General features: G+C 40.3%; 1 protein-coding gene across 1 annotated transcript in view; it reads left to right on the forward strand.

Annotated features, from left to right (window-relative positions):
- The window catches only part of rad54l (RAD54 like), a 93,368-nt gene extending 82,201 nt beyond the window's left edge, over window positions 1–11,167 (forward strand). Inside the window, exons 20-22 of the mRNA XM_062038843.1 lie at window positions 5,487–5,573; window positions 10,955–11,013; window positions 11,082–11,167. Of these exons, the coding sequence (XP_061894827.1) occupies window positions 5,487–5,547 (61 nt within the window). The 3' untranslated portion in view covers window positions 5,548–5,573; window positions 10,955–11,013; window positions 11,082–11,167. The remainder of the gene's footprint in view (window positions 1–5,486; window positions 5,574–10,954; window positions 11,014–11,081) is intronic.
- Window positions 11,168–14,382: the final 3,215 nt, after the last annotated feature.

Consider the following 14,382-nt stretch of genomic DNA (forward strand, 5'->3'; position numbering starts at 1 on the left):
TAATAGTGAGAGTCCTGTCCATAGTGGATCTAACATAATAGTGTGAGAGTCCAGTCCATAGTGGAACTAACATAATAGTGTGAGAGTCCAGTCCATAGTGGATCTAACATAATAGTGAGAGTCCAGTCCATAGTGGATCTAACATAATAGTGTGAGAGTCCAGTCCATAGTGGATCTAACATAATAGTGTGAGAGTCCAGTCCATAGTGGATCTAACATAATAGTGTGAGAGTCCAATCCATAGTGGATCTAGCATAATAGTGTGAGAGTCCAGTCCATAGTGGATCTAACATAATAGTGAGAGTCCAGTCCATAGTGGATCTAACATAATAGTGTGAGAGTCCAGTCCATAGTGGATCTAACATAATAGTGAGAGTCCAGTCCAGTCCATAGTGGATCTAACATAATAGTGTGAGAGTCCAGTCCATAGTGGAACTAACATAATAGTGAGAGTCCAGTCCATAGTGGATCTAACATAATAGTGAGAGTCCAGTCCATAGTGGAACTAACATAATAGTGAGAGTCCAGTCCATAGTGGATCTAACATAATAGTGAGAGTCCAGTCCATAGTGGAACTAACATAATAGTGAGAGTCCAGTCCATAGTGGATCTAACATAATAGTGTGAGAGTCCAGTCCATAGTGGATCTAACACAATAGTGTGAGAGTCCAGTCCATAGTGGAACTAACATAATAGTGTGAGAGTCCAGTCCATAGTGGAACTAACATAATAGTGTGAGAGTCCAGTCCATAGTGGATCTAACATAATAGTGAGAGTCCAGTCCATAGTGGATCTAACATAATAGTGTGAGAGTCCAGTCCATAGTGGATCTAACATAATAGTGTGAGAGTCCAGTCCATAGTGGATCTAACATAATAGTGAGAGTCCTGTCCATAGTGGATCTAACATAATAGTGTGAGAGTCCAGTCCATAGTGGAACTAACATAATAGTGTGAGAGTCCAGTCCATAGTGGATCTAACATAATAGTGAGAGTCCAGTCCATAGTGGATCTAACATAATAGTGTGAGAGTCCAGTCCATAGTGGATCTAACATAATAGTGTGAGAGTCCAGTCCATAGTGGATCTAACATAATAGTGTGAGAGTCCAATCCATAGTGGATCTAGCATAATAGTGTGAGAGTCCAGTCCATAGTGGATCTAACATAATAGTGAGCGTCCAGTCCATAGTGGATCTAACATAATAGTGTGAGAGTCCAGTCCATAGTGGAACTAACATAATAGTGAGAGTCCTGTCCATAGTGGATCTAACATAATAGTGTGAGAGTCCAGTCCATAGTGGATCTAACATAATAGTGTGAGTCCAGTCCATAGTGGATCTAACATAATAGTGTGAGAGTGCAGTCCATAGTGGATCTAACATAATAGTGTGAGAGTCCAGTCCATAGTGGATCTAACATAATAGTGTGAGAGTCCAGTCCATAGTGGATCTAACATAATAGTGTGAGAGTCCAGTCCATAGTGGATCTAACATAATAGTGTGAGAGTCCAGTCCATAGCGGATCTAACATAATAGTGTGAGAGTCCAGTCCATAGTGGATCTAACATAATAGTGTGAGAGTCCAGTCCATAGTGGATCTAACATAATAGTGTGAGAGTCCAGTCCATAGCGGATCTAACATAATAGTGTGAGAGTCCAGTCCATAGTGGAACTAACATAATAGTGAGAGTCCAGTCCATAGTGGATCTAACATAATAGTGTGAGAGTCCAGTCCATAGTGGAACTAACATAATAGTGAGAGTCCAGTCCATAGTGGATCTAACATAATAGTGTGAGAGTCCAGTCCATAGTGGATCTAACATAATAGTGTGAGAGTCCAGTCCATAGCGGATCTAACATAATAGTGTGAGAGTCCAGTCCATAGTGGAACTAACATAATAGTGAGAGTCCAGTCCATAGTGGATCTAACATAATAGTGTGAGAGTCCAGTCCATAGTGGAACTAACATAATAGTGAGAGTCCAGTCCATAGTGGAACTAACATAATAGTGAGAGTCCAGTCCATAGTGGAACTAATATAATAGTGAGAGTCCAATCCATAGTGGATCTAACATAATAGTGAGAGTCCAGTCCATAGTGGATCTAACATAATAGTGAGAGTCCAGTCCATAGTGGATCTAACATAATAGTGAGAGTCCAGTCCATAGTGGGGCCAGCAGGAAACCATCCCGAGCGGAGACGGGTCAGCAGCGCAGAGATGTCCCCAACCAATGCACAGGCGAGCGGTCCACCCCGGGTTCCGACTCTGGACAGCCAGCACTTCATCCATGGCCACAGGACCTGTGTAACTCCCCCTCCACAAGGGAGAGGGGAGCAGAGGAGAAAATAAAAGAAACGGCAGATCAACTGGTCTAAAAGGGGGTCTATTTAAAGGCTAGTGTATACAAATGAGTTTTAAGATGGGACTTGATTGATTGATTGACACTTTTATTAGTAGATTGCACAGTGCAATACATATTCCGTACAATTGACCACTAAATGGTAACACCCCAATAAGTTTTTCAACTTGTTTAAGTCGGGGTCCACTTAAATTGATTCATGATACAGATATATACTATCATATATACTATCATCATAATACAGTCATCACACTAGATAATCATCTTGAATTATTTACATTATTTACAATCCGGGGTGTGGGATGTGGAGGGGGGGTAGGTTTGGTTGATATCAACACTTCAGTCATCAACAATTGCATCATCAGATAAATGTACATTGAACCAGTGTAGGACTGACTTGGTAGGATATGTACAGCAAGTAGTGGACATAGAGAGAGAGAGAGAGAGGGAGAGATCAGAAAGTATAAGAATAAGTATCTACATTTGATTATTTACAATCCGAAGAGGTAGGATGTGGAAGGGAGGGTGTTAGTTTAGTGTTGTAGTTGCCTGGAGGTGTTCTTTTAGTGCGGTTTTGAAGGAGGATAGAGATGCCCTTTCTTCTACACCTGTTGGGAGTGCATTCCTCATTGATGTGGCATAGAAAGAGAATGAGTTAAGACCTTTGTTAGATCGGAATCTGGGTTTAACGTGGTTAGTGGAGCTCCCCCTGGTGTTGTGGTTATGGCGGTCATTTACGTTAAGGAAGTAGTTTGACATGTACTTCGGTATCAGGGAGGTGTAGCGGATTTTATAGACTAGGCTCAGTGCAAGTTGTTTAACTCTGTCCTCCACCCTGAGCCAGCCCACTTTAGAGAAGTGGGTAGGAGTGAGGTGGGATCTGGGGTGGAGGTCTAGAAGTAATCTGACTAGCTTGTTCTGAGATGTTTGGAGTTTAGATTTGAGGGTTTTGGAGGTGCTAGGGTACCAGGAGGTGCATGCGTAATGGAAAAAGGGTTGAACGAGAGTTCCCGCTAGAATCCTCAAGGTGCTTTTGTTGACCAGAGAGGAGATTCTGTAGAGAAATCTCGCTCTTTGGTTAACCTTTTGATTACCTTGGTTGCCATTTTATCCCAGGAAAGGTTAGCCTCTAGAATGGAACCTAGGTAGGTGACCTCATCTTTCCTGGTGATAACAATGTCACCCACTTTTATAGTGAAGTCATTGACTCTCTTAAGTTTGATGTGGGACCCAAACAGGATGGATTCAGTTTTACCCAAGTGTATGGATAGCTTGTTGTCAGCGAGCCAGGTGCAAGTTCTACAGAGCTCAGCACTGAGGATTTTCTCCACCTGTGACTTGTCCTTGTCTGATACCAGCAGGGCCGAGTCATCCGCAAACAAAAACAATTCACAGTCGCATGCTGATGACATGTCGTTTATGTATATTAGGAACAGTAAAGGTCCCAATATACTGCCTTGGGGGACTCCACAGCTCACTGAGAGGGTGGGGGGGGGGGGCACGGTGCTGTTCACCTCTACCACCTGTTCCCTCTACCCAAGTAAGGGGAACCGTCCAGTTGGGAGTGATTGAGCACCCTGAGAATACAAAGACCCGAATTAATGAGAATATTCATTAAAAATACCATTTGAAAGAATCGTTTATCTTGATCTCCTTCCGAGGACCAGGTCGTCAGTCATGGTTCATCTTGATCCCCTTCCGAGGACCAGGTCGTCAGTCATGGTTCGTCTTGATCCCCTTCCGAGGACCAGGTCGTCAGTCATGGTTCATCTTGATCCCCTTCCGAGGACCAGGTCGTCAGTCATGGTTCATCTTGATCCCCTTCCGAGGACCAGGTCGTCAGTCATGGTTCATCTTGATCCCCTTCCGAGGACCAGGTCGTCAGTCATGGTTCATCTTGATCCCCTTCCGAGGACCAGGTCGTCAGTCATGGTTCATCTTGATCCCCTTCCGAGGACCAGGTCGTCAGTCATGGTTCATCTTGATCCCCTTCCGAGGACCAGGTCGTCAGTCATGGTTCATCTTGATCCCCTTCCGAGGATCAGGTCGTCAGTCATGGTTCGTCTTGATCCCCTTCCGAGGACCAGGTCGTCAGTCATGGTTCGTCTTGATCCCCTTCCGAGGACCAGGTCGTCAGTCATGGTTCATCTTGATCCCCTTCCGAGGACCAGGTCGTCAGTCATGGTTCATCTTGATCCCCTTCCGAGGATCAGGTCGTCAGTCATGGTTCATCTTGATCCCCTTCCGAGGACCAGGTCGTCAGTCATGGTTCATCTTGATCCCCTTCCGAGGACCAGGTCGTCAGTCATGGTTCGTCTTGATCCCCTTCCGAGGACCAGGTCGTCAGTCATGGTTCATCTTGATCCCCTTCCGAGGACCAGGTCGTCAGTCATGGTTCATCTTGATCCCCTTCCGAGGACCAGGTCGTCAGTCATGGTTCATCTTGATCCCCTTCCGAGGATCAGGTCGTCAGTCATGGTTCGTCTTGATCCCCTTCCGAGGACCAGGTCGTCAGTCATGGTTCGTCTTGATCCCCTTCCGAGGACCAGGTCGTCAGTCATGGTTCATCTTGATCCCCTTCCGAGGACCAGGTCGTCAGTCATGGTTCACAAATGTTATATTCCAAAGGGTCACATGCAAAGTGTGCAAGTGTGCAAAGTTTATCTACCATGAATTGATTAACGTGGACCCCGACTTAAAGAAGTTGAAAAACTTATTGGGGTGTTACCATTTAGTGGTCAATTGTACGGAATATGTACTGTACTGTGCAATCTACTAATACAGGTCTCAATCAATCAATCAATCAAATCAACCTAAATGGCGATAGACAAGTACTGTAATGGTCATCAATAGGAAATGTGTTGAATAAAGTCTTCAATATTTGTAGAGATTGTTGGACGCTAAGAGTTCATTCACCTGCTGGGGGAAAGAAACAGATCCACCTTTCCGGAATGTTGTATGATGTCATGATGGTGCACATTTTCATGCTGAGCTGACGTGAGACTTTCCACTTGAGACAAAGACTAAGTGAATTTTGATCAATCCGAATAATAGTGAGAATGAATAACAGAAAAGTTCTGAGGTCCTGTCAGTTTCCTCCGGTGACATGCTCCAACTTATGTCCTCAGGTCTTCCGAAGAACCTTCTAAAGGATCTTCTTCCCTGTTTGGATGTGATCCAGCTGGATGAGCTTCAAGAGGGCCTCAACCTCAAAGGTGAGCCTGTGATTAACTTGCAAGCATGGCCAATGGCGGCCAAACACTTTGTCTTACAATAGAATAGATCAGGGGTCAGCAACCTTTTTGAAAGCAAGAGCTACTTCTTGGGTAGTGATTAATGTGAAGGGCTACCAGTTTGATACACACTTCAATAAATTGCCAGAAATAGCCAATTTGCTCAATTTACCTTTAACTCTGTTATTATTAATAATTAATGATATTCACACTTAATTGAACGGTTTAAAAGAGGAGAAAACATGAAAAAAATGACAATTAAAATTTGAAACATAGTTTATCTTCAATTTCGACTCTTTAAAATTCAACCGAAAAAAAGAAGAGAAAAACTAGCTAATTCGAATCTTATTGAAAAAATTAAAAAAGAATTTATGGAACATCATTAATCATTTTTCCTGATTAAGATTAATTTTAGAATTTTGATGACATGTTTTAAATAGGTTAAAATCCAATCTGCACTTTGTTAGAATATATAACAAATTGGATCAAGCTATATTTCTAACAAAGACAAATCATTATTTTTTCTAGATTTTCCAGAACAAACATTTTAAAAGAAATTCAAAAGACTTTGAAATAAGATTTAAATTTGATTCTACAGATTTTCTAGATTTGCCAGAATAATTTTTTTGAATTTTAATCATAAGTTTGAAGAAATATTTCACAAATATTCTTCGTCGAAAAAACAGAAGCTAAAATGAAGAATTAAATTAAAATGTATTTATTATTCTTTACAATAAAAAATGTTTTTTTACTTGAACATTGATTTAAATTGTCAGGAAAGAAGAGGAAGGAATTTAAAAGGTAAAAAGGTAGATGTGTTTAAAAATCCTAAAATCATTTTTAAGGTTGTATTTTTTTTTCTAAAATTGTCTTTCTGAAAGTTATAAGAAGCAAAGTAAAAAAAAAAAAGAATTTATTTAAACAAGTGAAGACCAAGTCTTTAAAATATTTTCTTGGATTTTCAAATTCTATTTGAGTTTTGTCTCTCTTAGAATTAAAAATGTCGGGCAAAGCGAGACCAGCTTGCTAGTAAATAAATACAATTTAAAAAATAGAGGCAGCTCACTGGTAAGTGCTGCTATTTGAGCTATTTTTAGAACAGGCCAGCGGGCTACTCATCTGGTCCTTACGGGCTACCTGGTGCCCGCGGGCACCGCGTTGGTGACCCCTGGAATAGAATATATCTTTACTGTCATTGTACAACAAAATTGCAAGCAAACTAATTGATTTAGTGCAAATTCATAATGACACATACAAAACCATAAGAACATGGTACTCACATAAATAGACTAAAATACATAAAAGTACCAAGCACACAGCTCACATGCACAGTCATTCTTGTTTATTGCTCTCGGGTAAAAAGTGTTCTTAAATCTGTTAGTGCGGCATTTTATTGTCCTGTACCTCGGCAGTTCAAAAAGTTGATGTGAGATGGGTCCCTTAGGATTTTTTGGGCCTTTTTGAGGCACCTGACACTGTACACTTCATCCAGGGAGGGGAGAGAGCAGCCAGTCATCTTCATGCCACTTTTTATCACCCTCTGAAGTGCATTTCTCTCTGCCACCGTGCAGCTGCCCTACCATGCATCTGTGTTTTTATACCTTTTTTGAGCCAAGGCACATTTTTGGCGTTGAAAAAACGCGGAGGCACACCACCAGCAGAAATCAATTAAAAAACGGAACTCAGTTGACAGTAAAAAGTCGTTGTCGCAATTGTTGGATATGACTTTAAAGCATAACCAAGCATGCATCACTATAGCTCTTGTCTCAAAGTAGGTGTACTGTCACCACCTGTCACATCACACCCTGACATTGCAAAATGATGTGCGTCCCAAAGTCACCAGCCTCGGCGTCACTATAGACAGCCATTTTAAAGGCCTACTGAAATGAAATGTTCTTATTTAAACGGGGATAGCAGATCCATTCTATGTGTCATACTTGATCATTTCGCGATATTGCCATATTTTTGCTGAAAGGATTTAGTAGAGAACATCGACAATAAAGTTTTGGTCGCTGATAAAAAAAAAGCCTTGCCTGTACCGGAAGTAGCGTGATGTCGCAGGTTGAAAGGCTCCTCACATTTCCCCATTGTTTACAATGGAGCGAGAGAGATTCGGACCGAGAAAGCAACGATTACCCCATTAATTTGAGCCAGGATGAAAGATTTGTGGATGAGGAACGTGAGAGTGAAGGATTAGAGTGCAGTGCAGGACGTATCTTTTTTCGCTCTGACCGTAACTTAGGTACAAGGGATCATTGGATTCCACACTCTCCTTTTTCTATTGTGGATCACGGATTTGTATTTGAAACCACCTGGGATACTATATCCTCTTGAAAATGAGAGTCGAGAACGCGAAATGGACATTCGCAGTGACTTTTATCTCCACTACAATACATCGGCGAAACACTTTAGCTACGGAGCTAACGCGATAGCATCGTGCTTAACTGCATATAGAAACAGACGAAATAAGCCCCTGACTGGAAGGATAGACAGAAGATCAACAATACTATTATTACTAGTAAACACTGGACCTGTAACTACACGGTTAATGCTGTACCGCCTGGCGAAGCCTAGCAATGTTGTTGCTAACGACGCCATTGAAGCTAACTTAGCTACGGGACCTCGACAGCTATGCTAAAAACATTAGCTCTCCACCTACGCCAGCTCTCATCTGCTCATCAACACCCGTGCTCACCTGCGTTCCAGCGATCAACGGCGCGACGAATGACTTCACCCGTTCATCGATGCGGTCGGCGGCTAGCGTCGGATAGCGCGTCTGCTATCCAACTCGAAGTCCTCCTGGTTGTGTTGCTGCAGCCAGCCGCTAATACACCGATCCCACCTACAGCTTTCTTCTTTGCAGTCTCCATTGTTCATTAAACAAATTGCAAAAGATTCACCAACACAGATGTCCAGAATACTGTGGAATTTTGAGATGAAAACAGAGCTTTTTGTATTGGATACAATGGTGTACCAATACTTCCGTTTCAACCCTTGACGTCACGCGCATACGTCATCATACATAGACGTTTTCAACCGGAAGTTTAGCGGGAACTTTAAAATATCACTTTATAAGTTAACCCGGCCGTATTGGCATGTGTTGCAATGTTAAGATTTCATCATTGATATATAAACTATCAGACTGCGTGGTCGCTAGTAGTGGCTTTCAGTAGGCCTTTAAACTTGACAAACAAGTCAATGGCGTTTTAAAATCGTGTTTTTATCATCTTCGTCTTTTAGCAAAGGTAAAACCATTTTTATCTTTTAACCTTTTTGAACAAGTGGTGCATGCTTTTATTTGAAGTGGCCTGGACTACTGCACTGCACTTTATGCTGGCATTAGCCAAGAAGCTCTCTCCCGGTTGCAGTTAGTCCAGAAGGCGGCAGCAGGACTTTTAACAGGGGCCAGGAGACGCCAGCATATAACCCCAATTGTTCAGAGTTTGCACTGGCTCCCTCTTCATTTTACAATTGATTTGAAAACATTGCTGTTTGTTTTTAAAGCTTTACATGGACTGGCACCTCAGTATATCTCGGACCTCATCCAAATTTACACTCCTGCGCGCGCTCTGAGGTCCGAGAGCCAGCTTCAGCTCGTGGTGCCCAAGACCAGACTTAAATCCAGGGGAGACTGGGGCCTTCTCTGTGGTCGGCCCTAAGCTCTGGAACACTCTGCCCCTCCATGTTCAAACTGCTCCCACAGTGGAGTGTTTTAAGTCTCGTCTTAAGACCCACTTTTATTCTTTGGCTTTTAACTAGAGATGTCCGATAATATCGGCCTGCCGAATATATGCGTTAAAATGTAATATCGGAAATTATCGGTATCGTTTTTATTATTATCAGTATCGGGTTTTTTTTGTTTTTGTTTTTTTTATTAAATCCACATAAAAAACACAAGATACACTTACAATTAGTGCACCAACCCAAAAAACCTCCCTCCCCCATTTACACTCATTCACACAAAAGGGTTGTTTCTTTCTGTTATTAATATTCTGCTTCCTACATTATATATCAATATATATCAATACAGTCTGCAAGGGATACAGTCCGTAAGCACACATGATTGTGCGTGCTGCTGCTCCACTAATAGTACTAACCTTTAACAGTTAATTTTACTCATTTTCATTAATTACTAGTTTCTATGTAACTGTTTTTATATTGTTGTACTTTCTTTTTTATTCAAGAAAATGTTTTTAATTTATTTATCTTATTTTACTATTTAAAAAAAAAAAAAGTACCTTATCTTCACCATACCTGGTTGTCCAAATTAGACATAGTAATGTGTTAATTCCACGACTGCATATATCGGTTGATATCGGTATCGGTAATTAAAGAGTTGGACAATATCGGATATCGGCAAAAAGCCATTATCGGACATCCCTACTTTTAACACTATGTGAGTTGTGTGGTCTTCTGTCCTCTGTTGTCCTCTGTGTTTTTTATACATTTTGAGTTATATTTACTGTTTTAATTGGTTTTTCCCTTTTAAAATCGTTTTTATTCATATTTATTTTTATATTGTCATTATATTGGTTCTATATTTTTTAATTTTTTGTTTTTATTCAGTCATTGATGGAGCTAAGGATAATGTTTGATTATTGTTTTTAATATTGATTTTAATATTGTTTTTAATATTATTTTTAATATTGTTGTGCAGCACTTTGGAAACATTGGATTGACTTATTTGGACTTTTTTGCTGTTTTCCTGTGTGTGCTGTTTTAGTTCTTGTCTTGCGCTCCTATTTTGGTGGCTTTTTCTCTTTTTTTTGGTATTTTCCTGTAGCAGTTTCATGTCTTCCTTTGAGCGATATTCCCCGCATCTACTTTGTTTTAGCAATCAAGAATATTTTAGTTGTTTTTATCCTTCTTTGTGGGGACATTGTTGATTGTCATGTCATGTTCGGATGTGCATTGTCTTTGCTCCACAGTAAGTCTTTGCTGTCGTCCAGCATTCTGTTTTTGTTTACTTTGTAGCCAGTTCATTTTTAGTTTTGCTCTGCATAGCCTTCCTTAAGCTTCAATGCCTTTTCTTAAGGGCACTCACCTTTTGTTTGTTTGGTTTAAGCATTAGACACCTTTTTACCTGCACACTGCCTCCCGCTGTTTCCCACATCTACAAAGCAATTAGCTACCTGCTGCCACCTACTGATATGGAAGAGTATTACAGGGTTACTCTGCCGAGCTCTAGACAGCACCGACACTCAACAACAACACATCATTTGCAGACTATAATTACTGCTTTGCAAAAAATATTTTTAACCCAAATAGGCGAAATTAGATCATCTCCCGCGGCACAGTGGTTGAAAAACACTGCCATACACACATGCAATATGTCAGCACACTCTCTTCATGTTTCCTCCCAGGAATATCCACGCTCTCTTCATGGGTGGAACTCTCCCGGCGATTGCAAGGCAGGGGCAAAGTAGGTATTGGATATTTATTGTACCTTCAAAGAAGACGACTGACACACTTTCATGTCTGGGATTCCAGAATTCCCAGGTTCACACGGAGCAATACGTGAAACAAGCAGTCATGGAGCAGATATTTGCCACCGTCATCCACGACTGGCACCTTTCTTCCACTGTTTGGAAGCATGTAAACACCTCAGCCTTGTTGCTGGCGGCAGCTAAAAGCATCAACTTCCTGTCACTGTCCTCCAAGCACAACTTTAAGGTCGACTTGATAGCGAGAGAGACGCCCGTTCTAAGCGTGCTAGAGAAGACGGTGACTAAACTCAGATTGTCGTTTGAGAAGACTGTGCCCGAGGAGAAGGAGGAAGTGCTGATGGGCATCATCCATCGCCTGGTGCAGCACGGCGTCACCAAACAGGTCATTCTACGCACCTGTGAAGATAGCCTCTTATCTAAAGTGCTGGTGGCTGGAGGATGTCTGAGCGGGGAACGCACCGAAGAAGACGACAAAGAAGGCCCCCCGGCAAAGAAGCACAAATCCGATTTTTGTGAAGAAATGCAAAGATGCGCCGAGTGTCCAAAAAGAGTGATTGAACATCTGCAGCTGGTGGACTGTTCACCGAGTCTCTTGAGGAAGCTGACGGAAATACTTCCTTCCTGCTCCAACCTCACGTCTCTGACGCTGAACAGCGACTGTGAGTAATCCACCTTTCCTCTTGTCAAGTCATGTCTTCTACATGTATTTTGCTTACTTTTTTTACTTTAAGGCAAACAATAACTTGTTACCGCCAAAGAAATTGTTAAAAGAGGTCATATTATGATTTTTTTCCCCCTACATTTCAAACATTCCCCTGAGGACGTTCAGTGTTTCTTAACTTTACCGCCTAAAGCAGGCCTGGGCAATTATTTTGACTGGAGGGCCAAATTTAGAGAAAAACATGTCTGGGGGCCGCAATATCTATTTTTAAGAACACTTCTACAAACCCCGTTTCCATATGAGTTGGAAAATTGTGTTAGATGTAAATATAAACGGAATACAATGATTTGCAAATCCTTTTCAAGCCATATTCAGTTGAATATGCTACAAAGACAACATATTTGATGTTCAAACTCATAAACTTTATTTTTTTGTTGCCAATAATAATGAACTTAGAATTTCATGGCTGCAACACGTGCCAAAGTAGTTGGGAAAGGGCATGTTCACCACTGTGTTACATGGCCTTTCCTTTTAACAACACTCAGTAAAGGTTTGGGAAGTGAGGAGACACATTTTTGAAGTGGAATTATTTCCCATTCTTGCTTGATGTACAGCTTAAGTTGTTCAACAGTCCGGGGGTCTCCCTTCTGCTATTGCAGGTGCCACACATTTTCAATGTCTGGACTACAGGCAGGCCAGTCTAGTACCCGCACTCTTTTACTATGAAGCCACGTTGATGTAACACGTGGCTTGGCATTGTCTTGCTGAAATAAGCAGGGGCGTCCATGGTAACGTTGCTTGGATGGCAGCATATGTTGCTCCAAAAGCTGTATGTACCTTTCAGCATTAATGGTGCCTTCACAGATGTGTAAGTTACCCATGTCTTGGCCACTAATACACCCCCATACCATCACACATGCTGCCTTTGACACTTTGCGCCTAGAACAATCCGGATGGTTCTTTTCCTCTCGACGTCCACAGTTTCCAAAAATATTTTGAAATGTGGACTCGTCAGACCACAGAACACTTTTCCACTTTGTATCAGTCCATCTTAGATGAGCTCAGGCCCAGCGAAGCCGACGGCGTTTCTGGGTGTTGTTGATAAACGGTTTTCGCCTTGCATAGGAGAGTTTTAACTTGCACTTACAGATGTAGCGACCGACAGTAGTTACTGACAGTGGGTTTCTGAAGTGTTCCTGAGCCCATGTGGTGATATCCTTTACACACTGATGTGGCTTGTTGATGCAGTACAGCCTGAGGGATGGAAGGTCACGGGCTTAGCTGCTTACGTACAGTGATTTCTCCACATTCTCTGAACCCTTTGATGATATTACGGAGCGTAGATGGTGAAATCCCTAAATTCCTTGCAATAGCTGCTTGAGAAAGGTTGTTCTTAAACTGTTCAACAATTTGCTCAGGCATTTGTTGACAAAGTGGTGACCCTCGCCCCATCCTTGTTTGTGAATGACTGAGCATTTCATGGAATCTACTTTTATACCCAATCATGGCACCCACCTGTTCCCAATTTGCCTGTTCACCTGTGGGATGTTCCAAATAAGTGTTTGATGAGCATTCCTCAACTTTATCAGTATTTATTGCCACCTTTCCCAACTTCTTTGTCACGTGTTGCTGCCATCAAATTCTAAAGTTAATTATTATTATGCAACAACAAAAAAAGTATCAGTTTGAACATCAAATATGTTGTCTTTGTAGCATATTCAACTGAATATGGTTTGAATATAAATACAGTCTATTATACAGCATTATATACATGTGAATATAAATACAATCTATATTACAGCATTATTCACATGTGAATAATATAAATACAGTCTATTATACAGCATTATTCACATGTGAATATAAATACAATCTATATTACAGCATTATTCACATGTGAATAATATAAATACAGTCTATTATACAGCATTATTCACATGTGAATATAAATACAATCTATATTACAGCATTATTCACATGTGAATAATATAAATACAGTCTATTATACAGCATTATTCACATGTGAATATAAATACAATCTATATTACAGCATTATTCACATGTGAATAATATAAATACAGTCTATTATACAGCATTATTCACATGTGAATATAAATACAATCTATATTACAGCATTATTCACATGTGAATAATATAAATACAGTATATTATACAGCATTATATACATGTGAATATAAATACAATCTATATTACAGCATTATTCACATGTGAATAATATAAATACAGTCTATTATACAGCATTATTCACATGTGAATATAAATACAATCTATATTACAGCATTATTCACATGTGAATAATATAAATACAGTCTATTATACAGCATTATTCACATGTGAATATAAATACAATCTATATTACAGCATTATTCACATGTGAATAATATAAATACAGTCTATTATACAGCATTATTCACATGTGAATAATATAAATACAGTCTATTATACAGCATTATTCACATGTGAATAATATAGTCTATTATACAGCATTATTCACATGTGAATAATATAAATACAGTCTATTATACAGCATTATTCACATGTGAATAATATAAATACAGTCTATTATACAGCATTATTCACATGTGAATAATATAAATACAGTCTGTTATACAGCATTATTCACATGTGAATAATATAAATACAGTCTATTATACAGCATTAT

Source organism: Entelurus aequoreus, linkage group LG27 (assembly GCF_033978785.1).
Source record: "Entelurus aequoreus isolate RoL-2023_Sb linkage group LG27, RoL_Eaeq_v1.1, whole genome shotgun sequence".
Lineage (NCBI taxonomy): Eukaryota > Metazoa > Chordata > Actinopteri > Syngnathiformes > Syngnathidae > Entelurus > Entelurus aequoreus.